A 25,046-nucleotide genomic window follows, 5' to 3' on the forward strand; every position below is an offset into this window, starting at 1 on the left:
GGAGGGAGCTTAAAATTTGAGTTGCCAGGCGACAACCTCGGAACCTGAATGATTTGGAGGCTGTCTGCAGGGAGGAGTGGGCCAACATCCCTGCCGAAATGTGCACAAACCTTGTCACCAACTATAAAAACCGTTTGACATCTGTGCTGGCCAATAATGGCTTTTCTACAAAATATTAACATGCTGTTTGTCCAGGGGGTCAAATACTTGTTTTTCCTCATCAGATGGTTATCAATTTTTATAAATTCATATGATGTGATTTTCTGGAATTTTCTTTGGGATTCTGTCTTTCACTGTTAGAATGTACATATGATTAAAATTATAGATCGTTGCATTCTTTGTAAGTGGGCAAACCTGCAAAATCAGCAAGGGGTCAAATACTTTTTTCCCCCACTGTATATACACACAAGAGTTTTAATATGCTTTAAAATAACTCTCGCAAGTTTTAAAGTGTACTACATAGATTTAAATTATTCACTCTGTAAAAAGATTTTGTTATAACCAAAGAAAACTATTATAAGTAGTTTGCACTCTGAGTTATTAAAAGGTCCAGGATCAAAAGCCTGAAAGAGATAAGGATCCAGGTGCAAAGATGGTGCTTGTCTGCAAGTACACGTAGCATGCTGATACACGTAGCAGGGCCATAATTTAGTATCTGCTACTGGTAAAAATTCCATGCCAAGAATAGTATTTTCAAGGAACCCCTTTGAGAGATAATGCCAATCTCTGCCAAGAAAAGCCACCTGCAGGACATAATGATAATTCTGTGCCAAGATCAAAACTTCAAAAACTTCCTAAGAATCTGTTGAGAAACATTTGTTTGTGAAATATTAGGGCTGTCACTGACTAAGGATTTACATATTCGAAACCGAATTGACAAGTCAAGCCTACAGTCGACTGTTAGGTGAATCTATGTGGCGGCTATTGCGTTCGCACATGCAGAAGGTGTTAGACACGATAGCTCCGCTTTAATCTTGGGAAGCTGCAGATCTGCAGTCTCTATTTAGTAATCAGTTAAACTTACACTGTGCATTTACAACTAACATGAGGCTTTTAGTTGACCATTTTCATCATTTTCTTATGCCAAGTTTTGCGTGCCGTGCGGCCGTCAACTGAGTTACATGCAAGTTGCGGTTGCTTGCGGTTGCTCAAGTAGGCTACTGTTTAAAAAGGATATAATATTCTTTGTGTGGGTCATCAATGGTAATAAATGATCAGAATGTCCTGCGAGGTTCGGATAACTGGGCGCAACACTGGCAAAGCTGGGACACATGCCGACACATGCACACACACATGCACACTATGCCCACACTTGCGCACTGACCCCCCTTCCTTAAGGGTTAAGGTTACAATTTTGGATTTATTCATGCACTTTAAAAATCTTTATTGAAAGTTTCTCTTTTTTCACACTTTTATTTACAACATTATATCTTGATATTTATTTTGTAATAGGCTGTATATTAACTCATTAGGAGAAATCTGGGAGTTGAGCACCCCCATTTCGCCAAAATGGTGTGACCCTCATTTAATAACAACGCTGCAGAGCTTTGACTGTGAGATTGACAGTCGAATCAGGCTCCGCCCATCGAAGCATTGAATCTTCGACTATTTGTGGTCATCCCTATGAAATATAATGAAAAGTATTGCAGAAGGGTCTGTAAAGAACCATGGTTCATTTAAACTCATTGTGTATTGTGAGTATGAGTGGTGGTTTGTGGCCCTGCGATGGACTGGTGACCTGTCCAGGGTGTATCCCGCCTTTCGCCCTATGTCAGCTGCGACCCTGTACGCAGGATAAGCGGTTGACGATGGATGGATGTCAATATGTCCCTTTAAAAATTGTATAGTGGTAATTTATGCATGCTTATACAAAACGTATCTTGACCTTCTGGAGGTTCTAATGGCGAATTTTAGGACAAGATCATCCAAAAATATAAAACCAGTTTTGTTACAAATATTTTTAGTTAAACATAGCTAAAGTAAGTAAAGATTATTTACATTAGTGAACAAAAGAGGTCCCTAGACGGCAGTAGAAGATAAGATATTCACCATTAGAACAGACCAGAAAAGGTGTGGTCAGCGAACATAGAGGATGATCATGTAGAAATCCCGCCTAAGTAGGAGGAGATTGAGGATTATAAAAGATTAAGTTTGTGAACTGCGCAGTTAGTTCATCCTGATGCCTGCTAGTATGTAACTTGGGGTTTTGTCTTGTAAAAGAATAAAGAGTCTTTTTGCACGGTTTTTTAACTCCAGTAAGTTTTTGGACCCCAAACTGCTGTCTTTTTTAGCAAAGACTATTTTAATGGTGGTGACAAGTTTTTTGGTTTTTAATGGCCAAGACCCAAACTTTTTCTTCAACAGCCAAATGAAAGTAAATTCAACACAAATTGATCTACTTAGAGGGGAACCATTTACCTGAGCTGTGAGATGTAAGGAAGACACTGTAGGAAAGTCCTCACTTCACTCTCTTCATCTGACCAGCCTGTCAGCTCCACTGGTTTCTTCTCTGGTTGGAGTTTCAGCACTTCCAGGAGGATTGAGGTCTTTCTCTCTGAGAGGTCTATGGACCAGACTGCAGGAGCTGACTGGAAAACTGACTGTGATGTTCGTAGGACTCTCAAGCCTGTTTCAGGATCATATGAGTACAGGTCCAGCAGGAAATCACACCATTTCTCTTTAAGAGGGAATGATTGATATCTGCACACTGATGTTAACAGCTCCAGTATCTTCTCTCCTGTCTGCTGTTCTCTCTCTGCTGCTGCACAGAACAGGTTCCCAAAGAACTTGACTTCACCTGAGCCTCTAAACCACTGAGGGGATCTGGAACAAGAATTGAACATTTTTTTATGACCTGATGTCAAGAGGAGGTAAATGAGGTACAATCCAGCATCCATGACCAATCACATGTTGGGATTAAAAATAAAAATGATTAAGAGCTCAGAATGTGAACCACTTTAAGAAATGTGGTTCATTAATATCAGTGTGTTTGTCGTAGCTCCGCTAAAATCAATAGGTTAGTCGACACTAACACATTGATGTACTTAGAGGGGAAACATCTTTTAATGCAGGAAACTACTGATTCATCCCTGAAATTTGTTAAATCACAGCAAAAAGCTGTAAAACGGTAAAAAACAACATTAGAGGCCCTGAAGAAGAACTGAACTCCTCATCATCAACACAACGGTGATGGTCTCTGTTGCTGAAATTGCTGGAGCTTGTTGGATCACATCATTATAGCTGAGTCTCTGTTTCCTTTTTACTGAGTCCATAGATGACTGATGAAAACAGCCTCAAAGGAACAAACTTGGTGCTCGATGGAGGAAACACGTATCAGCTCATGGGAGATGAGCAGGACTCTGTAGGAGCGTTGCTAGGGGGGTTTGATCTGCACAGAACTCTGGGTAATGTAGGAATAAACACATTGGGCTGCGTGGAATAAAACAGCATGTGATCTATAAAACTAAACAGTGATATAACGTTTATGTGGACTGATCACCTGAACACTTTACCTTCACCTTCAAACTAACAGGGAGTTTCCAGAAATGTCCACTGAAGTCATGTGAAGTACAATTCATTTACCTGAGCTGTGAGATATAAGGCAGACACTGTAGGAAACTCCTCACTTCACTCTCTTCATCTGAGCAGCCTGTCAGCTCCACTGGTTTCTTCTCTGGTTGGAGTTTCAGCACTTCCAGGAGGAAGGAGGTCTTTCTCTCTGAGAGGTTTATGGACCAGACTGCAGGAGCTGACTGGAAAACTGACTGTAATGATGGAAGGACCCTCAAGCCTGTTTTAGTCTCATAGTCCTTCAGGTGGGAGTACAGATCCAGCAGGAAACCACACTGATATTTCTGTTCATCATCATCCATGTCTCTCTCTTTAAGAGGGAATGTTTGATATCTGCACACTGATGATAACAGCTCCAGTATCTTCTCTCCTGTCTGCTGTTCTCTCTCTGCTGCTGCAGAGAACAGATTCCCAAAGAACTTGACTTCACCTGAGCCTCTAAACCAGAAAGAGAAACTGAAACAAGAATTGAAAATTTTTTCATGATTGGATGTCAATAGCAGAAAAAGAGCCATGCATTACTGATATGGAGTTTATCTGCTAAAAGCCTACAAATACCTGCCAATGAGCAGAATACAGTAAAATCAATCAACCTAAAACTCAAGTAACAATGATTTAAACAGGGATATATGTGGATTTTAGAAAACTTTAACTAAATTAAATTCTTGACAAAATGTTGAAGGAAGCAGGAAAGTCAGGCTACAGAAGAGTATCCTCTCCTTTGTATTGAAGGATTGTATGTTACCTTCTTCCCAACTACAAAGCTCTTAATGGTCAGGCACCATCTTATCTTAAAGAGCTCATAGTACCTTACTACCCCACCAGAGCACTGTGCTCCCAGAATGCAGGGTTACTTGTGGTTCCAAGAGTCTCCAAAAGTAGACTAGGAGCCAGAGCGTTCAGCTATCAAGCTCCTCTCCTGTGGAACCAGGTTCCAGTTTGGGTTCAGGAGGCAGACACCATCTCCACATTTAAGAGTAGGCTTAAGACTTTCCTCTTTGATAAAGCTTATAGTTAGGGCTGGCTCAGGTGAGTCCTGAACCATCCCTTAGTTATGCTGCTATAGGCCTAGACTGCCGGGTGACTTCCCATGATGTACTGAGCTCCTCTCTTCCTCTTTTTTCTGTCCCTCTGTATGCAACCTCATCCCATTACTGCATGTTACTAACTCGACTTTTCCCTTTCCCGTAGTCTTGTGCTTTCTCGTCCCTCTCCTCTCTCCTCCTATCACTTTCTGCAGGTGTTTCTGGCTCTGGAGCTGAGTCTGGATCTGTGGTTGCGGGTCACCTGCTGCCCCCGTGTTCCTGCTTGACACCCTCTGTTACAATTATTGTTACTAGTCCTATTGTTATTCTTACTTCTATTATTATCATTAACATTACTATAAATATCTGTACCATTATTCATTCAGTCTGTACCAACATTAACTGTACTGTCTGTACCTCTGTGTGTATATTGTGTAGGCTGCTCCCCCCCATCCATCCCCACCCCTCTTTATGGCTATCTCTCTCTCTCTTGTTCTTTCTCGCGCTCTCTCTTTCTCTCTCTCTCTCACCCCCAACTGGTTGAGGCAGATGGCCGCCCACACTGTTTCTGCCTCTTAAAAGGAAGTTTTCCTTGCCTGTCGCCTAGTGCTTGCCCTTGGTGGGAACTGTTGGTTAATTAATATCAGTGTGTTCGTCGTAGTTCCACTTAAATCAATATGTTAGTCAACACTAACACATTGATGTACTTAGAGGGGAAACATCTATTAATGCAGGAAACTACTGCTTCATCCCTGAGATTTTCTAAATCACAGCAAAAAGCTGTAAAACAGTAAAAAACAACATCAGTGGTCCTGAAGAAGAACTGAACTCCTCATCATCAACACAATGGTGATGGTCTCTGTTGCTGAAATTGCTGGAGCTTGTTGGATCACATCGTTATAGCTGAGTCTCTGTTTCCTTTTTACTGAGTCCATAGATGACTGATGAAAACAGCCTCAAAGGAACAAACTTGGTGCTCGACGGAGGAAACACGTATCAGTTAATGGGAGAAGAGCAGGACTCTGTAGGAGCGTTGTTAGGGGGCTTTAATCTGCATAGAACTCAGTATAATGTTGGAATAAACACAGTGGGCTGCGTGGAATAAAACAGCATGTCATCTATAAATCTAAACACAGTGATATAACATTTATGTGGACTGATCACCTTCACCTTCAAACTAACAGGGAGTTTCCAGAAATGTCCACTGAAGTCATGTGAAGTTCAATTCATTTACCTGAGCTGTGAGATATAAGGCAGACACTGTAGGAAACTCCTCACTTCACTCTCTTCATCTGACCAGCCTGTCAGCTCCACTGGTTTCTTCTCTGGTTGGAGTTTCAGCACTTCCAGGAGGATGGAGGTCTTTCTCTCTGAGAGGTTTATGGACCAGACTGCAGGAGCTGACTGGAAAACTGACTGTAATGATGGAAGGACCCTCAAGCCTGTTTCAGGATCATACGAGTACAGGTCCAGCAGGAAATCACACCATTTTTCTTTAAGAGGGAATGTTTGATATCTGCACACTGATGATAACAGCTCCAGTATCTTCTCTCCTGTCTGCTGTTCTCTCTCTGCTGCTGCACAGAACAGATTCCCAAAGAACTTGACTTCACCTGAGCCTCTAATCCGCTGAGAGACACTGGAATGAGAAATTAATATTTTGTTATGATCTGATGTCTGCAGCAGAAAAACAGCCATGCATTACTGATATGGAGTTTATCTGCTAAAAGCCTACAAACATCTGCTGATGAGCAGAATACAGTAAAATCAATCAACCTAAAACTCAAGTAACAATTTCCAACACTAACGTACTGCTGAGGGAGAAATGTAGCAGAGAGAGAGACAGAAAGACCAGCTAGTGTGTCTGGTAAGACTGTGTGACCCCCATCCCAGCTACCACCCAGGACTGTCATTCTGTGATTCCATTTACCTGAGCTGTGAGATATAAGGCAGACACTGTAGGAAACTCCTCACTTCACTCTCTTCATCTGAGCAGCCTGTCAGCTCCACTGGTTTCTTCTCTGGTTGGAGTTTCAGCACTTCCAGGAGGATGGAGGTCTTTCTCTCTGAGAGGTTTATGAACCAGACTGCAGGAGCTGACTGGAAAAGTGCTCTCAGTTTTGGAATGACACTTGAACACTCTTTACTCTTGACGTGTTGATAAAAATCAAGAAGGATGTTATGTAAGTCATTGTTCACAGAAAACAATGAGAGAAGTTCGTTCACTACTCTGTGAAAGCTCTCTCCTTTGTAAAGTGCTGCTCTCAGGCATAAATCCAGTAACAGCTTCTGTTTTTCCCTCTTCAGTGTCCCCTGGCTTTGTTGCTGGTCCTGTAATCCTGGACCTTTGTAGGTTCTCCTGAAGCTTTATGATAACAAACACATGTATCAAACAGTGCATTACTGTAAAACTGTAATTTAATTGAAATCTATGCACATAAAGATGTAAACAAAAACAATGTTCACACTGTGCTAATCATTTGCAAAAATCTGTTGGTGCTACTATTTCTGCATTTTTTTAACATGTGTTTAGTATATTATTTCTTTATTAGAACAATGCTTCTTGGTAAAAACTCCTATACCATTGGAATGCCCGTTTATTTCCCTTTTAAATGGTGCCCCATTTGTAAGGAAAATGCATTTGTGGGAGAAGTACGCAATTAATGGTTATCGGATCGGTGGGAAAAAAATCCACATCAACAGAATTTAGTTTTTAATTTATTTCTGTTGACTGCTAAGTAGCAGAAGAATTACATTTTATTTAATCTGACGATTAAAGCTACCATATACCTTGAATGCATACAGATAGAGAGAGAGGAGGAGAGATGAGCTCAGCGCATCATGGGAAATCCCCCGGCAGTCTAGGCCTATTGCAGGAAAACTAAGGGACGGTTCAGGACTTAGCAGCGCCAGCCCTAACTATAAGCTTTATCAAAGCATAAAGTCTTAAAGGTTCAGTGTGTAAGATTTAGTGGCATCTAGTGGTGAGGGCTGTGAATTGCAACCATCTGTCCAGTCTACCACTGCCCCCTACCCTTTCAAACAGCATAGGACAGCTACGGTGGCTGACACAGCACAAAAGATGTCTCTTCTGAGACAGCAGAGAGTGTCCAGTCAAGAAATTAGGTTTATTTAGGTATATTTATTAAGAAATTATATTTACTTAATTATTCAGTAAAACTATATGTTATTGTGACTTGGCCACTGACAGATAAAATGTAAGCCAAGAGTGTGAAACACCGTCACTGTTTCTGCACCACAGTCCATTATAAACCACACATTAGATACAGTTTATACAAACATTGACAAGGGAAACACATTAATTCTCTCTGTGATTATGGACCCTCGCCAAATCTGCCCGCCAGCAATAATATCTGTCCCGCTGACAGATTATGGTGCTTTGATAGCTACAAAAAATATAAATAAATAAATGCTTTGATGGCGGTGCTGAAATAGATCTCAGTCATGACAGCAACAGTTACTCACAGAATCACTTCCTCTTTAGTGGTTTTGCCCACAAAATAAAAGCGTGAGAAGCTTGTTTACTGTAATGCTTTATTTGGAGTTGAACTGAGCTTTTACTTTGAAAAATTCTGAATGACATTAAAAGAGTGTGTAGCTGCTTGACACACCTCTGAAGGACCCGTCAGAAAACGGGATTCCCCTAAATGTCCTCTGCCTGGAGATACTGGGGAAATGCAAAAGTGTCCGTAGGTTGATGGATGTGGATCAAACACCGAAAGAAAAACAGTGCAGCGCATACCGTGATCTGAGAAACATTTGCTGCAGAATCCATTTGTTGAAGAGAGAAAAAAATGTTGTCCCAACGTGGGATCAAACACTGAACCACTGGGTTATGAGTCCTGCACCTTATTGACTGAGCTAACCTACATGTTGATGTAATTAAATATAAAACCTTATATTCTCACCCAAGATCTAATGGTTGAAAATATTGCTCCAATGCAAAACTTATTTGCAGACCCCTGCTGTATATTATTACTACTTCTTCTTCTTATGTACGTAGACATAGTAAACATAGTGAGCATAGTGAAGAGTGTCTGCACTGCCTGAATTCTACCAGAAGTAAAACAAGAACAACGTAGTAACGAAACGTGCTCTGTAGCGCTGTTTGTCCATTTTCAGCTACTGTAGAAACATGACGATGCAACATGGCGATGTCCATGGAAGAAGTTGCCCGCAGTTATGTAGATATAAATGTCTCATTCTAAGGTAATAAAAACATAATGGGTTATTATGAAAGGTCTTTATACACCACTGAAAACATAGTTATGGATCTTATATTGCATTTCTATCGATAGAAATATTACACACTGAACCTTTAAGCCTACTCTTAAATAGGAGACTGTAGGAACCACACTTAACTCTGCATTCTGGGAGAGCAGTGTTATAGTGGCGTAATAAGGTACAATGAGATAATATGTAAGGTAAAACACATTATTGTGACATACTGAAATTCAATCTCTGCATTTAACCCATCCCAAGTATTAGGAGCAGTGGGCAGCCAACCAACTCCAGATTTAAACCAGTGTTGTCATCAATGCTCTGACTGGGGAACCTAACATGTTTTCTCTACGGAAACTGGAGCACCTGAAGGAAACCAATGAAGACACGGGGAGAACAAGCAAACAGAAAGGCCCAGGATGACCAGGGTTCAAAAGTGAGACCTACGTGCTGTGTGTCCACAGTACTTCCACTGGACCACTGTGCCTGACCTTTAAGGACTTTGTAGGTGAGCCGATGGATTTTAAATTCTGGATTTTACAGGGAGCCAATGCAAAGAAGCTAAAACAGGAGAAATGTGATCTCTTTTCCTGGTTCTTGTCAGAACATGTGCTGCAGCATTCTGAATCAGATGAATAGTCTTAAGTCTTATTAGAGCAACCTGATAATAAGGAATTGCAGTAATCCAACCTAGAAGTAACAAATATGTGGACTAGTTTTTACACATAATTTTGAGACAGGATGTTCCTGATGTTTGCATTGTTACGTAGGTGAAAACAGACAGACCTTGAAATTTTGTTTGTCACTTCTCACCACATTTATTACCTCAGTAAACACTTTCCTCATGAGTTTTTGGTCTCAGTCGCTAAATTCAAGTCTTCGTCAATACAGCATGATTGTTAAGTGTGGTTTTGTGTTCATGTCTTCCCTGTTTAAGTCCGTTTTTGGTTCTGTGTTTCTCTGTGTAGCATTGTTATTTTATTCAGTCTCATGTTCTAGTTTACTTAGTATCTGTCTTGTCTTGTTTCTTAGTTCCTTGTTCTGTGTATTGTATACGTGGATCAAAAACAACATTGGTATTAAGATTCAGGATTGATGTTGAGGAAAAGTGTGTTTTTTGCAATAATGAAACTGAAAGCATTTGTCATTCATTTTGTGTGTGTCAAATATTTCTTTAAGAACACGACTTTATATATTTACGAAAAATAAATATCTTTTATGAAAAGAATGATATTCATTGTAAAGAAAAGCCTATTTATTTCAATCTCTTTAACTTAGCCTATATGAAAAATGTTACATTCACATATACATTTCAATATAAATCATATGGGCTACGTTGTTAACCTGTGAATGGTGACGTGACAATGTTAGTGTAGTTTCGAAATAAAAAATCCTACATGTTTATCGGCGAAGTCACACGGAACACAAATTGAAAGAAAGGTCCCCCATCGTGCAGCAAAGTGTGTTACACACCTTCAACAAGCCAGCATTGGTGCTGACTCGACATTTGAGGGTTTAAAAACCCACTACCACTCTGCCCTCATTGGTTTCGGATGGCACTCAATGTGGCGGACCCTCCGCATGAACGCGCAAACGGATTGGAAGTATGTAGGGAAAGAGCATGTGACCCGGAAATCGATCTCAGCAGTCCATCTTGAAGGACATATTAATTCTTAAAATGCACATCGAGGACAGAGGAGGCTTGCTGGAGGAGCTATAAGCGAGGATCCATCAGTGTATCCTTTGCGGAAGTCTTTTCAGCCACTCTGATGTTTACATGAGGCACGACAAGCAGCTGGACCAATCCGGAGCCGGAGCAGGACGCTTGCAATGTTCCTGTTAAATTCATAAGTTGTATCAGTTAAGCCTATTAAAAAGAATCAAATGCGCTATCAAACTTTCTGCCCTTCATCGTTTGTGTAGCGCCTCACAAAGCGCTGTTCTAACCGCATTCCTTAATGTCATTTCACTTTAATATCACTGATGTTATTGTTGAATGTCATGCAGGATTGTAAAAATGAACATTAAATAGCGGCTGGATGAAGCGTCTCCCCAGTGACACTGTGCACATTTACGCACGAGCCACAGCAACATAAATTAATAATAATAAATCTCCCGACACGCCGACAGGATCGGGTGTTAATTCATCCAGTTTCATACAGTAAAAGTGTTTGGAGTAAAGCAGCTGTCCTCCTGATCAACCCTGAGCTCCATCAGAGTCTAAACATGGATTATAGAAGCCGAAAGTTTAATTCTGTTTCCTCTCTCTGACCTGTCAAGTTTATTACTGCAGGTTTTTTCTGTTTTGTCCCACGGTATTTGCAGTGACATTACTGCACAGATGGAAACGTTTAAATGACTGACAGCAGCCTTTCTAATCACCAAAGTAAATCATTAAAGAAAACACTTATACATCAATATAACACACAAGAAAGAAATCGCCTGGAAAGCTACAGGGACCGGCGGAGGTGGGGGTAAAACGTCCATGTAGATGCTGGTCTCTAAATCTGATAAAATAATTAGTTGGTGGGGGGCAGGTGGAAGATTTATGCATATAGGCCTATATGAGTTTTGTTAATGTCCGAGCCGATCCGCATCATCACAACAGTTCAGCTGCTAAAATCGTGACAAAACAGCTGCTGAAGTCAAATTATTAGGCTGTAATATCAACCAGACCATTCAACACTGATCTGTTTCATGTTTTAATAGCCTAATAGTGCCCAACCTGTGCTCCTTCAGTCAACTCTCTAGTGTCTTGTGTTTGGGCTCTCTCCTGTTTGCACTCATCTGAATCGTGATAATGACAGTTATTTTCTAAATTATGGTCCCATTTAGAGGGAAACAATGATATAGCAGGGTATGCTTTTATGCTTTGTTAGTTGTTACACAGCAGCCTGTGTGAATCCTTACCCAGCTCAACCCTCTATGAGACTTTGGTCACTTCCTGTCACAAAAAAACAAGATCCAAACTGAAGGCTTCAAAAGAGTGGTCCCCAAACCAATGGGTGACGTCACGGTGGCTACAGTTTTTATACAGTATGTGATCCCGGCTCGTGGACTGCTGTCGTGCTGTTTTAAAAGATTATGTCTAACTGTTTGTGGATTTGGTGTTACAATGGCTGTGTTGGCTACACTGGAGCGCACCTCCAGACAGCACATTCATTTCAGATGCTGTTCTCTCATAATGTTTGCCATGTATTAAGACTGAGTATCTGGAAACAGACTTGCATCTCTCACTACAGTAAGTGCTGAGTTAAATAATTATTTTTTCAATTTCCCTTTAATATTTAGTATAAATTGTGAAAAGGCCTCTCTCTCTCACTCTTGCTCTCTCTCCCTCCCCACATGAACCTGTCCAGGGTTCTGAGGGTTTTTATGATGTATCGCATCCAAATCTGCAGGTCTGATCTGATGATGGAAGTGGCCCCAAAAAAGGATTTATATTTCAACATTAATGGTTTTACAAAAACATAAAAGTTAATGCGGAATCAGCATCACACAAAAACAAAAGCTACATACCTGAGTGAGTGGATGTAGGGCAAAGCCTCTAAGAGAGAATCGCACAGACTTTGGCAGGAAGGAGTTTCCCTGTCCCAGTGGAGGCAGACATTAAGCTGCGTAGTGATCTTCTGCATGACTTTTACTGCTCTTTCAAACAGCTGTCTTTTACCCTCAACTGGAAGGTGCAACTGATTTCCATCCAGGCTGAGTAAGCTGATGTGGTCCATCTGCCATCTGTCCTCACTGAGAAGGAAAATCTCCCACAACTGCCGTGGCAGAGGACCACACCTGTAATTTAAGAATAAGACAATTTCCACATTTAAAAAGTAATAGAGTAGAGTGATAGTAAAGTTTAATAAAATAGCCTGTTAGCCTCTTGGATTAATTAATAGACACAAAGACAAACTACTACTTAATTAGATGTAACCTAAACAGTATTTTAAGAGATTTAAGCAAACGCTCACACATACCACTGGACATTTTGAAGGCATCCTAACATTCGTCTCATTCCTTGCTCTGACACCATGACGTCCTCCAGGTTCAGCAATATTTTCCTCTCCTTCGACTGAGTGACCACGTAGGCCACAGCAGAGCAAAGGTAAGGCTCGAGACTCTCTCCACTGAGATCAAGATGGTAGTCCAGTTTCTCCAGGAAGTTGATGCTCGCTTCAGGACACTGGGACTCATACAAGCACTGACATAAGAACAGTATGTCCACATCAAGCCCACTGTCCTCAGTATCATCCTCGTCTTTCTTACTGAGACAAGGGGAAAATGTGGTTATCAGTTCCTCGAAGAACCAGTCAGACGTGTTCTTGAGCTCCTGAGCTGGAATCAGATGCTTCATCAAACTAGGTCTCTTCTCAGTCAGCAGTCGACACATGAAAGGGATCAGATGTTTCATGTGTTTCTTCTCCTCAGTGAGGCTCTGCTGAAAAACATCCCTGATCTTATCTGGATTCTTCAGCAGCCACAGTGCTGCAAAAAACTCCTGCATTGTGTAATGGAGAAATGCATGAGTGGTGATTATCTCAGTGGGGGCCACTTTGATAACAAGAGGTTTCAGGAAGGAGAGGACGCAGCTGTCTTCACAGGGCAGTTCTGTCAAGTTCACAGTTTTTTCTACAGTTGCTTTAAAAGCAAACTCGGCCAGAGACAGAATTTCTTCACTCCTGTTGTTGATGAAGGAATTTAGATCTTTGGTTTTTGTTTTGTTGATTGTTTGAAGGCAATGACGAACAATATTGATGTAGATTTCAGTTACAGTGCATGGCTGTGGAGAGTCTTCTGGTGTCTCTGATGAAAAGCAGACAGCCACCATCAGTGCATACATTGGGACATGGCAAAGAGTTAACAACTCCAGGTTGCTTAAAACCTTCTCCTGTTCTTCTCCTAGAGTTGCAGATAAATATGTTTTTATGGTCTGCTCACTAAAGCCTTTCACTTCCACTCTGAGGAAGTCCTCAGAAAGGAAGTCTTCTTCATCATCTGGTCTGCATGTAATGATGATCTTGGCATCAGGTAGTAGGTCCTTCTCTACAAGTCTCTTCACCACTGATGAAGAGAGATCTGTGATTCCATCAAAAATGAGTGTAACATTGTCAGAGTTCTTCTTTATGTCCTGTAAGACCTCTTCTTTGCCTTCATCTGGCTCACTGATCACACTGAAAAGAAGATCCTCCAGGCTCTTGGCCATCATGATGTGGGATGTTTCTCTCATGTCAAAGTAGAACATGTAGTCGAGCTCCTTGTTGTCTCTTTCTGCCCAAAGTTTCAACATTTCGTGAGTGAGTGCTGTCTTTCCAATTCCAGGCTTACCAACCAAGAGGATGTTTTTATCGGTCTTCAGCAGCTCACTGGGGGAAATGTCTGGTCTGTCTTCAGGGATGTATGTCCTCAGCTTTTTAGGGCGACTCATCTTGCTCTTCTTGCTCTTCAATGTCTTTATTTTAGATGGAGAAACACTTCCTTGTGTGTCTAATACAAGTGCAGTGTACGACAGATCAGGCTTGTTGTTTCCTTCCAAAAGATTTTTGTTTTTCTTCCAAAACTCATTTGACATTTTTTGTGCTTTTGACTTCAACTTCGCCTGATATCTGTGGCACGGCCTGGAGCCTAAAATAAAAACAACAGTGAGTGAATAAATATACTGTGAATGAACTGCTGTGCCCTCACACTAAATGAGAGATAAATATTTACACATTAAAGTGCATTATATAACATCAGCTAGATAAATAGTAAAACGTGACATGCTATCAATCAGAATTCAAAATACCTTGTAAGCAGTTTATATCCATCTGTGTGTCGTCCTTGAAAGAAAAGCAGCTGATCCAGTGGTGCAGGTCAAACTTCCTGGTCTCAGTAGAAGCTGAACTCTTTGTCTCAGGGAGAAGGGACGTCCTCCCTAAGGTCCTCTTCCTCGTCACGTCAATAATCCTGAGGAACTCGTAGCACGCTGCTTCGCCCTTCTTAGTGACTGAGTCCAGGATTCTCCTTGTTTTATCATAGTCATCTCTCTCTGCCTGTATTTTGCTGACCTCTTCATCACTAAAAACTCCTTGCTGGTACAAGTTCTCCACAACCACTGACAGATTATTTAATTCTCTCACAAGGTGTTTTCTAGCACTCCTGATGTAATCTAATGCAGACTGTGTCGTAGAAGCCATGTGTCCTTACTTCTGTATGTTCTGCACACAGACCTAACTTCAATAATCTGGAGAACAAAACACCAGGTTAAATCAAATGTTAATGACAACAATTATTCGGCCTGGGATGTATTTACTATTATGTAAAATCTGGTGCAATATTTAACAGTTTAACATAAATTCAAATGGAGCTTATCAATTCCAAGATGGATACCTGTGTCCATCTGAAGAATGAACACCGATGACAGGGTGGAGCAGTGGTGTCCAAACTACGGCCCGTGGGCTAACTGTGGTCCACTGCCTGATTTTAAATGCCCTGCGATGATTTTTTAATATACAAGTAGAATATGGTTTGAGCTTATTTCTAATACATTTCACTGTTTGTACGTTGCAGATCCTACCTTCAACACTAGATGTCGCTGTCATCTTGAACCACTGCTATCTAGAGCCTTGAGCTACAATAATAGTGACTTCTTATATTTTCCCCTGAATCCAAACATTCCTGAGATCTGGTCCTTTATAGTCTCTTGTCTCACATCTCCAGATCTGTCTCCACACTACATGTATATTGTCTGCAGATCAGAAAAATGTCCTGGCTGAACCATAGACTGAATATAAAAAGGGCTGGACCAGCTGTTTTCAGAGTTTAAAAATGCTTGTTGTGTCTGAGCTGTTTGAAATTCTTAAAACAATCAGAACTGTCAGTGTGTTAGTGTGAGGCACTAACTGTTCAATATAGTAAAACATCTAACAGATAAACAAGAGTTCATTTATTTTTAATAAATAAGTGCTGCTCAATTAGAAAATGCAACTTTAGGCTTTTAGTTTCTTTCCGGTTTATACACAGAGCAGTATTACACAGTTTGGAAACTTCAGACTTTCACTGCTGCTGTTTGATGAGCTCTCTCTGAGCTAAAAACGGCACATAGATGAACTAAAGATGAAGGAAGTTCACAAACAGTGAGTGGAGATGTTGATACACAACCAGCATTAAAGAGTAACACCAAAACTCTACAAAATATTGCGTTAACTTACATGGAGGTTTTGTGAGGCCAGTGTGATACAGCCATTCAGGTATACAGGTTCCCTGGCTCACAGCAGCCTTACGTGACAGCAGAAATTATATGAAATACTTGTTGATAAAACTTACCGCCCTTGTCAGCAACAACCAGCCCAACCCATCGGGAACCATCCCGTTTCAGCCACGCCGTGCCTCGTGGAGCACGACAGATTCCTGTTTTCACTTTCACGACTCCCCGTAGGAACTCTCAAAGCTTGTAATGTGCACTGACATCCACAAGATGACACCATTAGACCAGAAAACACTAACGGAGACACTCAATCCAGTCTCACAACAGGACTACAGTCTAAAGTTATCCTGTAGTTATGATTGTGTTTTGAGACTCAACTCCTTGAATCTATGTGTTAAGCTGCTTTCTTACATCGAGCAGAGAAAAATGTCTGGGGATCTCATCATCTGTCCAGCATGAGGTTTTTTTAATTACTGCATGAATGTACAGTTCAATAAAGTCAGAAGTTTCATATGCAAGAAATCCACCACTTTTCCTGTTGTCACGCCTGTATTACAAACAGCGTGTTAGAGCAAAGGTCATCACAAGTAAAATGTGAAGTTTAACATAAAGGAGAGCAGCTTCTTCATCCCAATATGTCAGATGATGATACAGACATGTAACCAGAGAAAGAGTTTTACAGCTGACATCAGGTTCACAGTTCATTTCACAGTTTTAAAATGTCTAGTTTAAGGTTTTAGACAGATCCAGGATGAGGAGGTGGTGGATGTGGAAGGAGGAGCAGCAGAGAGGTATTTCTGGAGATCACACTGCTCTCCCTGAGGAGGAGGATGAAGCAGGAGGAGCTGGCTGACTCAAATCTGACCTGAAGCAGAGGTCTCAGTGTTTGTTTGAAGAGATTGCTAAAGCAGGAAACCCAACCCTTCTGGATCAGGTCTACGAAGAGCTCTACATCACAGAGGGAGGGACTGCAGAGGTCAGTGATGAACATGAGGTCAGACAGATTGAAACAGCATCCAGGAAACTCAGTGGATGTGCTGGTGACAAACCTGATCAGGAGGAACCTGCTTCACTTTGCTCGCCTCTGGATAACCACACGAGCTGCAGCAGCCAATCAATGACACACTATTTAAGCTTTTAATTGTCAAACACTGCTAATATACCCATGTGACACGCTGTAGGCTTATATGAAAAGCTGATGGCTTTAATGACTGACATTAAAGTTACATCAGGTGGCCCATAGAATGACCCTCATGCATTTGAACAAATCCTTGACCTTTTCTTTAGAAACACTTCTTCCAAACACTTTGCACACATGACACAGACATTTTCTCCTTTACTGTGCTGCACTAATCCCTGACCCTGTAAGTTTAGGGCTACACCTCTGCCCACGGTATCACTCATTTGCCAACATTGCCATAATAATAACTATAAATGTAGTGTGTGAGTTCATGGTGATGAAGGAACATGTGAGTCAGTGCAGAAGAGGCTCACTGATGGGTTTTAATAAGTTTTAATATATCAGGCTGTGTTACACACACACACACACACACAGTACTTATTAGTAGATACATTCAGGTTTTGGGGCTTCTTTAATGTTAATAAAATAAAATACATCACTAGACTTCTTATTTAGGTTCAATGTGTTCCTCTTGTATATTTCATATTTATGTTTTAGAATCTGCAGGTTTTTGTAACAACATATTGACATTTGTTTGTGTTTTTCATCGACCATGTGTCAACATCTGTGTGTCCACTGTGTCTCTCTCTCCTGTGTTTCTGCTCAGGTTTGGGTCCTGTGTCTCTGTGTGAGCTGCTTCCTGTGCAGAGAAACACTGGAGACAACAGACAGCTGACATTTCACAACTTTATCTCCCTTTTCAAATAAATCACATTACAAACAGTTCATTTATCTTGTGACTGTTTACAGGCAGAACCAGTGGACCTTTACATATCTTTTGTTTTTACTGACCAACTCCAACTTGAAGATCTGTCTTTGTGTTCTGTGTCCCAGAATAAAAGTTAATCATTTCTAATCTTATCAAAAAGAAATACTTTTGTGCTTCTTCTGGTTCAAATATAAACGAGTAGGTTTCTGTTTTACAAGCCGAGTGATGAGTTTTAATGATCTGTAACATAACTGTAATAAATGTTAGTCATACAAACATATCCCAAAGTACATAAATTATATATAATGTAGCTAGAGGCATTTGGCTCTTATCCGTAACATTTACAACAGTACATTTCACAATATTATAGAATACTTTTTGTATTGTCTGTTTCTGGCACAAAGTCACTCAGCTGGTTAACACAGATTTTCACCTTTTTTTCATTATTATCATTATTGCGGCAGTTTACATTAAATGAGGTATTTTAATGAGGAAAAGTTCAGAAAACTGTCAAATAAAAAGAAAATAATTTATTTCTATCTTCATGTATCAACCATGTTTTTTCTCCTGACCTCATCTTTCTTGTATCGTTCATCATCCTCTCTGCTCTGAAGTAAACATGGACCACAAAGTACCTGTATACAAAAATACACAATTAGTTCTCCCAGAATAAGAAAAGACAGTTATCCGAAAATATTACTTGAAAAAAATTTAAATTAGACCTACTCATAATATTGATATAACAGTTGTGGCAACTATTTGTTTTGCTAGAATGAGAAAAGAGTTGAATCATGATCAACAGAACAATCTGACGTGTAAACATTGGGAGAATTATTACAGAATAATCTTCAGTATCTCAAGAATGAGACGTAATCATTAATGTCCTCCATATAAACTGTCTTCTTAATCATTAAAGTCAAAGTACTAATACAGAAATATTTTCATGTAATGATCGTTAGACATCAAGCAGTTATTCCCCAATCAGCACATTAGCTCCACACTGACGAGCGGGTCACCAGAGTTCAAACTGCTTGTCTTTCTTAAAGGGTGTTCGGTCCACAATGTTGTTGCTGAAGAGTCTAGAAAAACACCAGAGCAGAGAGCAAACGTCACTCATTCAGCCACAATAACATGAGGAACAGGAGGAATTGAACTCGTCTGAGATCATGAAGCACAAATGATCATTTGTGCTCTGTGAGCACAAATGTCTTCATAAATGAACGGAGCACTAATTAATGTTTGCTCACCGCACAGTGCCGATGGAGGGGTTGATGGAGACCAGGTGGAGTAACTTTCCAGCTGAAGCATCAGAGATCTTATTGTGACTCAGACTGTAACATGCACACAAACACAAACAGAGACACGGCGCTACATTTATTACTGCCGAGGACAGAGCCCACACAGCGCTGTACGCATTTTAGTCACATGATCACATGTGTGTGTACAGGGGGACACTCACTCCAGGACCTGGACTTTGTGCAGATGTGTGATGAGTGTGAGCAGCAGCTGGTCGGTGAGCTCACAGTGACTGAGGTCCAGCTCTGTCAGCCCTTCAGAGAAGTCCAGCATCAGGGCCAAAGCTCCACAGGCCCTCTGATCCAGTGAGGTGTGACTGAGGTCCAGCTCTCCGTCCAGGGCTCTACACAGGGACACCGCCCGTCTCACTGTGTCCCCCTCACTGTTCACAGGAACCAGGGACACCAGCTGGAGGAGGACGGCTTTACTGGCTCTAAACAGGCCAATCAGAGCAAAGAACAGACGGTTACGATGCATCAACATGAGAACAAGCTCCTTCTCTGGTTTAGGTCACGCTGTGGTCTTTCCCACCTGAGGCGGACTCTGCGGAGGACAGGAAACAGCAGGTCCAGTCCGCTGTCCTCCACCTCGCAGTCCTGCAGGTTGAGCTGTGTGTCCCGGACGCTGCGTCTCAGGATGGCGGAGACGGCCCCGCAGTCCTCACCGGTCAGACTGAGAGTCTCGCTCTGATCCTCCTCTGGCAGCTCCACACAGGAGGAGCAGGACAGATCCAGCCTGTCCTGCACAGTCCTGAGCAGGCCGACTGCTGCCCCCTGCTGGGCGTCGGAGGCAGCACAGCAGTGCACCAGCCTCAGCAGCAGGTTCCTGTCCACACTGGAGGGAACATGGATTCAAAAATACATCAATATAAACATCTGAACAAATAATCTGACCATAAACACCACAAATAATATTAAAGGATTATTAAAGATAAGCTGAAGATTTGGAACCAGTTTGTAAAGAATCAGAATGATCTTTTAATGTCATATATTTTCCAAGGTGCTCCAGGTAAAGGTGCATTATATCCTGTGTGTTGGAGAGGACTGATCCAGCCACAGCTCTGAGAAACGAATGTCTGACCTGAGCTGAGAAACTTTGTCCAGCGTAAAGAGGATGGACTCTGTGTCCCCTGTTGGTATGGAGGTCCACTGGAGGTTCAGTTTAACTCTGTCACTGTGTTTGAGGGTGAAGAGCAGAGCAGCACAGTCCACAGAGTCCATCTCTCTGCAGGTCAGGTTGATCACATGATCCAGTGACCTCAGTAAACTGGGTATAATGGGACTGGCACGAGCTTTATAGATCTCTCTGATGGCAGTCAACACAAAGCCGGGACTGGGCCTGAAAGCAGAAAGTGTGTTCACTAGGACACTTTGTTCAGTCAAAGAATGAACAAACTGCTGTAAAGAGCCACAACAACACAAGAGATTGAACAGGATCAGCTGGACGTCTGTTTCTGGTAAAACCAAACAAAGTGATCACCTTTTAAATATAATCCTGTCCAGAAAGGGAAGCAGACGTGTGACGCTCTCCTGTAAGAAGAGGTTCTTCCTCAGGTTCACAGTGATGGTCTGAGCTGATGACTGCTGCAGCAGATAGTGAAGAAGCTCCCAGTTCAGACAGCAGGAGCTCAGGTCTCCACCAACCTTACTCAAGAAGGACATGGTCAAGACCTCGTCCTGGACTTCATGGAGGAGGGAGAGGAGCTGCTGGAAAATATCCTGGCTCAGTCTGCAGATAGAAATGTGTGAATATATCTTTTCATTGCATTTTCATTGATTAGCATGTGTTCAAGAGGCTCAAGAGGACTCCGCACACCGCTACCGGCAATATTTCTCTCCAACGTGCGCTCACTGGCTGTGTGAACTGATACCAGACTCTGCGCTGCAGCTGGTAGGCTTCCAACTGTACAGAGCAGACTGCGACACAGAACTCTCTGGCCAAACAGAAGGTTTTCTATTAATAATGGCTGGTGTACCGACATGACAGTGATTCAGCAGCTCTGTTCTCCTGATCTGGAATATTCAATATATCATTAACTGTAAACTGTTTTACTCTCCCCGTGAGTTTGCTTCATTCACTCTGGTTGGTGTTTACATTCCACCGCAAGCTAACGTTCACAACACACAGCGCATGCTGGCCGACTGGATCCTGTGTGTGGAGCAGACAAAGCTGGACTCCCTTGTTATTGTACACGGTGACTTTAACAGGGGAAATCTCAGCCAAGAACTCCCCAAATACAGACAGTTTATAAAGTGTCCAACCAAAGAAGAGAACACTTTGGATCACTGCTACAACACAGTAAGCAGTTCCTATCATGCTGTCCCCCGTGCTGCTCTGGGACACTCTGATCACGTCATGGTCCATCTGATTTCTGCATACAGGCTGAAATTAAAACTCTGTAAACCTGTGGTGAGGACATCAAAGAAGTGGACCAGTGAAGCTGTAGAGGATCTTCAGGCCTGTTTGGACTGCACTGACTGGGATGTTTTCAGGACTGCTACCAACAATCTGCATGAGTTTAAAGAGGCCTACATCAGTTTCTGTGAGGACAGCTGCATACCAACACGCGCCAGGGTGAGTTATAACGATGACAAACCCTGGTTTACAGCCAAACTCAGACAGTGGTTGGACAACAAGGTTGGAAAAGGAGGAGGTATTTAGGAGTGGGGACAGGGTCAGGTGCAGGGCATTAAAGTACAGGTTTAGCAAGGAGGTGAGAGAAGCTGAACGGCTGTACTCAGAAAACTTCAACACCAGTTCTGTCTGGACGGGGTTTAGACATATCACCAACTGTAAACTCAAAGCCCCCCACTCCATTAATGACTCTCGGGTGGAAAATGAGCTGAACCAGTTCTACTGCCGCTTTGAGAGTCAATCGGACACCACCTTGTGTTGACCCACCTTAAATCCATTACATATCCACTCTTGGACCCCCTGCAGTTCGCCTACAGAGCCAACAGGTCGGTAGATGATGCAGTAAACATGGCCCTTTACTACATCCTCCAACACCTGGACTCCCCAGGAACCTACGCCAGGATCCTGTTTGTGGAGTTCAGCTCTGCTTTCAACACCATCATCCCGGCCCTGCTGCAGGACAAGCTCTCTCAGCTGAACGTACCTGACTCCATCTGCAGGTGCATCACTGACTTCTTGACGGACAGGAAGCAGCACGTGAAGCTGGGAAAACATGTCTCTGATTCCAGAACCATCAGCACCGGATCCCCTCAGGGCAGTGTTCTTTCCCCCCCTTCTCTTCTCCCTGTACAGCAACAGCTGCACCTCCACTCGCCAGTCTGTCAAGCTCCTGAAGTTTGCGGATGACACCACCCTCATTGGGCTCATCTCTGGTGGGGATGAGTCCACCTACAGGTGGGAGATCGACCATCTGGTGACCTGGTGCAGCCAGAACAGTCTGGAGCTCAACACTCTGAAGACAGTGGAGATGGTCGTGGATTTTAGAATGAGCACAGCCCCACCCTCCCCCATCATCCTGGGTGACCCCGCAGTCGCCACTGTGGACTCCTTCCGCTTCCTGGCCACATTCATCTCCCAGGACCTCAAGTGGGAGCTAAACATCACTTCCCTAGGCCCAACGGAGGATGTACTTCCTGCAGCTGAAGAAGTTCAGCTATATATTTTGTCAATTTATATATTTATGTACACAATATTCTCTTCTGTTGCAATATGTCTGCACAACACAAAACCGGAATAATGCACATGTAAATATCTGCCACGTTGTTATTGCTCTGCAAATAGTTGTGATTTATTTTTCTCTATTCTTTTATTATTCTTATATAACTTGCATTTTTTATTCCATATTATATATTTCTACATTTATTTATGTCAACTGTATGTTTGTCTATGTGTAGCACCTTATCACCAAAGCAAATTCCTCGTACGTGTAAAATACTACTTGGCAATAAAGCTCCTTCTGATTCTGATTCTGAAAGACATTTACTTGATGGTTAGAGGACCGTTGTGCAGCAGCAGTGGAATGAGACCCAGAGCAGGGATGCAGAACTCATTCAGGTCCAACCGTCTGACTACCCAGTATCTCAGCAAGGACGCCAAACTACTGACAACCTTCAACAACACTCTGTCTGATGGTCGGGCTTTCTGAGGGGCCAAAGAAAGCTCTTCAACAGCCAATGGACAGGCCGCTCTCCCTCTTCTCACCCATCGACACAGTAGCAAGGCCATGTTGTCGAAAAGCCTGCAAACCAAAGAGAGAGCAGCTGTGAAATAAAAGATGTTCACCACTAACTGGACATCCAAACTGGAGGTGATGGTGTTAAAGAGCACAAGTAATGATATAAATGTGAACCTCAGACTGTGGAGTTGTGTTGTACAGCTGAAGAGGAGGGAGGCTCCTCTGACAGACATCTTTCTGGGTGTGAGGACCAGATCCACATCAGAGCCACACAGTCTGAGAACCCTCCCCACAGACCTGCAGGTTTTCCTGTGTAACTCTCCTGTTAACAGCAAGGTGAAGCCCAGGAGCTGCAGCACAGAGGCCAACTGCTGGGCCTCTCTGGATCTTACAGAGATGACTGCACACAGACTCTGGAAGAACTCTGGATCACAGCTAAAACACAAAGTTATGGATGAAGAGTGAAAACATCAAAGGAAAAGTACAGCACAAACTGCGTTACAAATGATCTAATATACAGTACAGTGTCTTTCATAAAGGATGAAATACTCTAATGTGTGTGACTAGCTGTGATTATATCATACTAATAAATAACATAAATAAAAACTAAGTAATTACTGAACTGAGAAATGGAATTCAACTTTATCTACATTATTTTTATTTTTATGACATTTTATGTTTATTTGTAAATGACAGTAAATTTGAAAAACTGGGGATAATGACCTGTATTTATTAACTAAAAACTTTTCTGAAATAATTCACATTTTATTATTAAATATAGACAATATGTCTGTAACTTACCTGAGCTGTGAGATATAAGGCAGACACTGTAGGAAACTCCTCACTTCACTCTCTTCATCTGAGCAGCCTGTCAGTTCCACTGGTTTCTTCTCTGGTTGGAGTTTCAGCACTTCCAGGAGGATGGAGGTCTTTCTCTCTGAGAGGTTTATGGACCAGACTGCAGGAGCTGACTGGAAAACTGACTGTAATAATGGAAGGATCCTCAAGCCTGTTTCATGATTATAGTCCTTCATGTGGGAGTACAGATCCAGCAGGAAACCACAACGATATTCCTTATAATAATCATCACCACCAACATCATCATCATCCATGTATTCTTCATTAAAAGGGAATGATTGATATCTGCACACTGATGTTAACAGCTCCAGTATCTTCTCTCCTGTCTGCTGTTCTCTCTCTGCTGCTGCACAGAATAGATTCCCAAAGAACTTGACTTCAACTGAGACTCTGTACCAGGGAGGTAATCTGGAACAAGAATTGAACATTTTGTTATGATATGATGTCAAGAGCGGAGTCATTCATTACTAACAGGATTTTTCCTGTACAGAGAATTCTGTGATTTGTAACTTTAATTACGGCACTAAGCTGACGTGGTGACTCTGTATCGTTATCAGCACAGTGCTGAGATGCTGCCAAAACAAAAAGAAGAAAGGAGCCATCTGATTGGCTTGACAGCAGCACCTGAGGCAGTGTCACTTTATCAAAAACTATAAATAATATTATAGTGATTATATTGTAAATGAGTATGTTCAATAGCAAAGACCACACAATGAACAGGTATGATTAAATGATTTATTGATGATCTAAACAGAAGATGTACAAAGCTTGCTGTTGTCGAAAAGACATTCGAAAGCGTTGTGGGGAAGCTACGATGGGGGGGGGGGGGGGGGGGGGGG

The 25,046-nt window shown here is 41.9% G+C and overlaps 3 protein-coding genes across 3 annotated transcripts in view; all 3 read right to left on the bottom strand.

The window, feature by feature from the left end:
• Positions 1-3,198: 3,198 nt before the first annotated feature.
• Positions 3,199-16,156, bottom strand: LOC123973027. Its single transcript, XM_046052867.1, has 9 exons — positions 16,134-16,156; positions 15,198-15,299; positions 14,614-15,051; positions 12,809-14,453; positions 12,357-12,626; positions 6,526-6,960; positions 5,830-6,234; positions 3,583-4,026; positions 3,199-3,429 (listed from the first exon to the last, which is right to left on the bottom strand). The coding sequence occupies exons 3-9, from the start codon at positions 15,002-15,004 to the stop codon at positions 3,339-3,341; spliced, it is 3,681 nt and encodes a 1,226-aa protein (XP_045908823.1). The 5' UTR covers positions 15,005-15,051; positions 15,198-15,299; positions 16,134-16,156; the 3' UTR covers positions 3,199-3,338.
• A 1,711-nt stretch (positions 16,157-17,867) lies between these two features.
• LOC123978185 lies at positions 17,868-24,586 on the bottom strand. Its single transcript, XM_046061346.1, has 10 exons — positions 24,151-24,586; positions 23,524-23,784; positions 23,158-23,412; positions 20,679-20,927; positions 20,280-20,537; positions 19,731-20,033; positions 19,363-19,632; positions 19,151-19,234; positions 18,630-18,982; positions 17,868-18,538 (listed from the first exon to the last, which is right to left on the bottom strand). The coding sequence occupies exons 1-9, from the start codon at positions 24,459-24,461 to the stop codon at positions 18,916-18,918; spliced, it is 2,058 nt and encodes a 685-aa protein (XP_045917302.1). The 5' UTR covers positions 24,462-24,586; the 3' UTR covers positions 17,868-18,538; positions 18,630-18,915.
• The window catches only part of LOC123973057, an 8,391-nt gene continuing 7,930 nt past the window's right edge, over positions 24,586-25,046 (bottom strand). Inside the window, exon 4 of the mRNA XM_046052910.1 lies at positions 24,586-24,615. Within this exon, the coding sequence (XP_045908866.1) occupies positions 24,586-24,615 (30 nt within the window). The remainder of the gene's footprint in view (positions 24,616-25,046) is intronic.

Source organism: Micropterus dolomieu, linkage group LG01, assembly GCF_021292245.1.
Source record: "Micropterus dolomieu isolate WLL.071019.BEF.003 ecotype Adirondacks linkage group LG01, ASM2129224v1, whole genome shotgun sequence".
NCBI lineage: Eukaryota > Metazoa > Chordata > Actinopteri > Centrarchiformes > Centrarchidae > Micropterus > Micropterus dolomieu.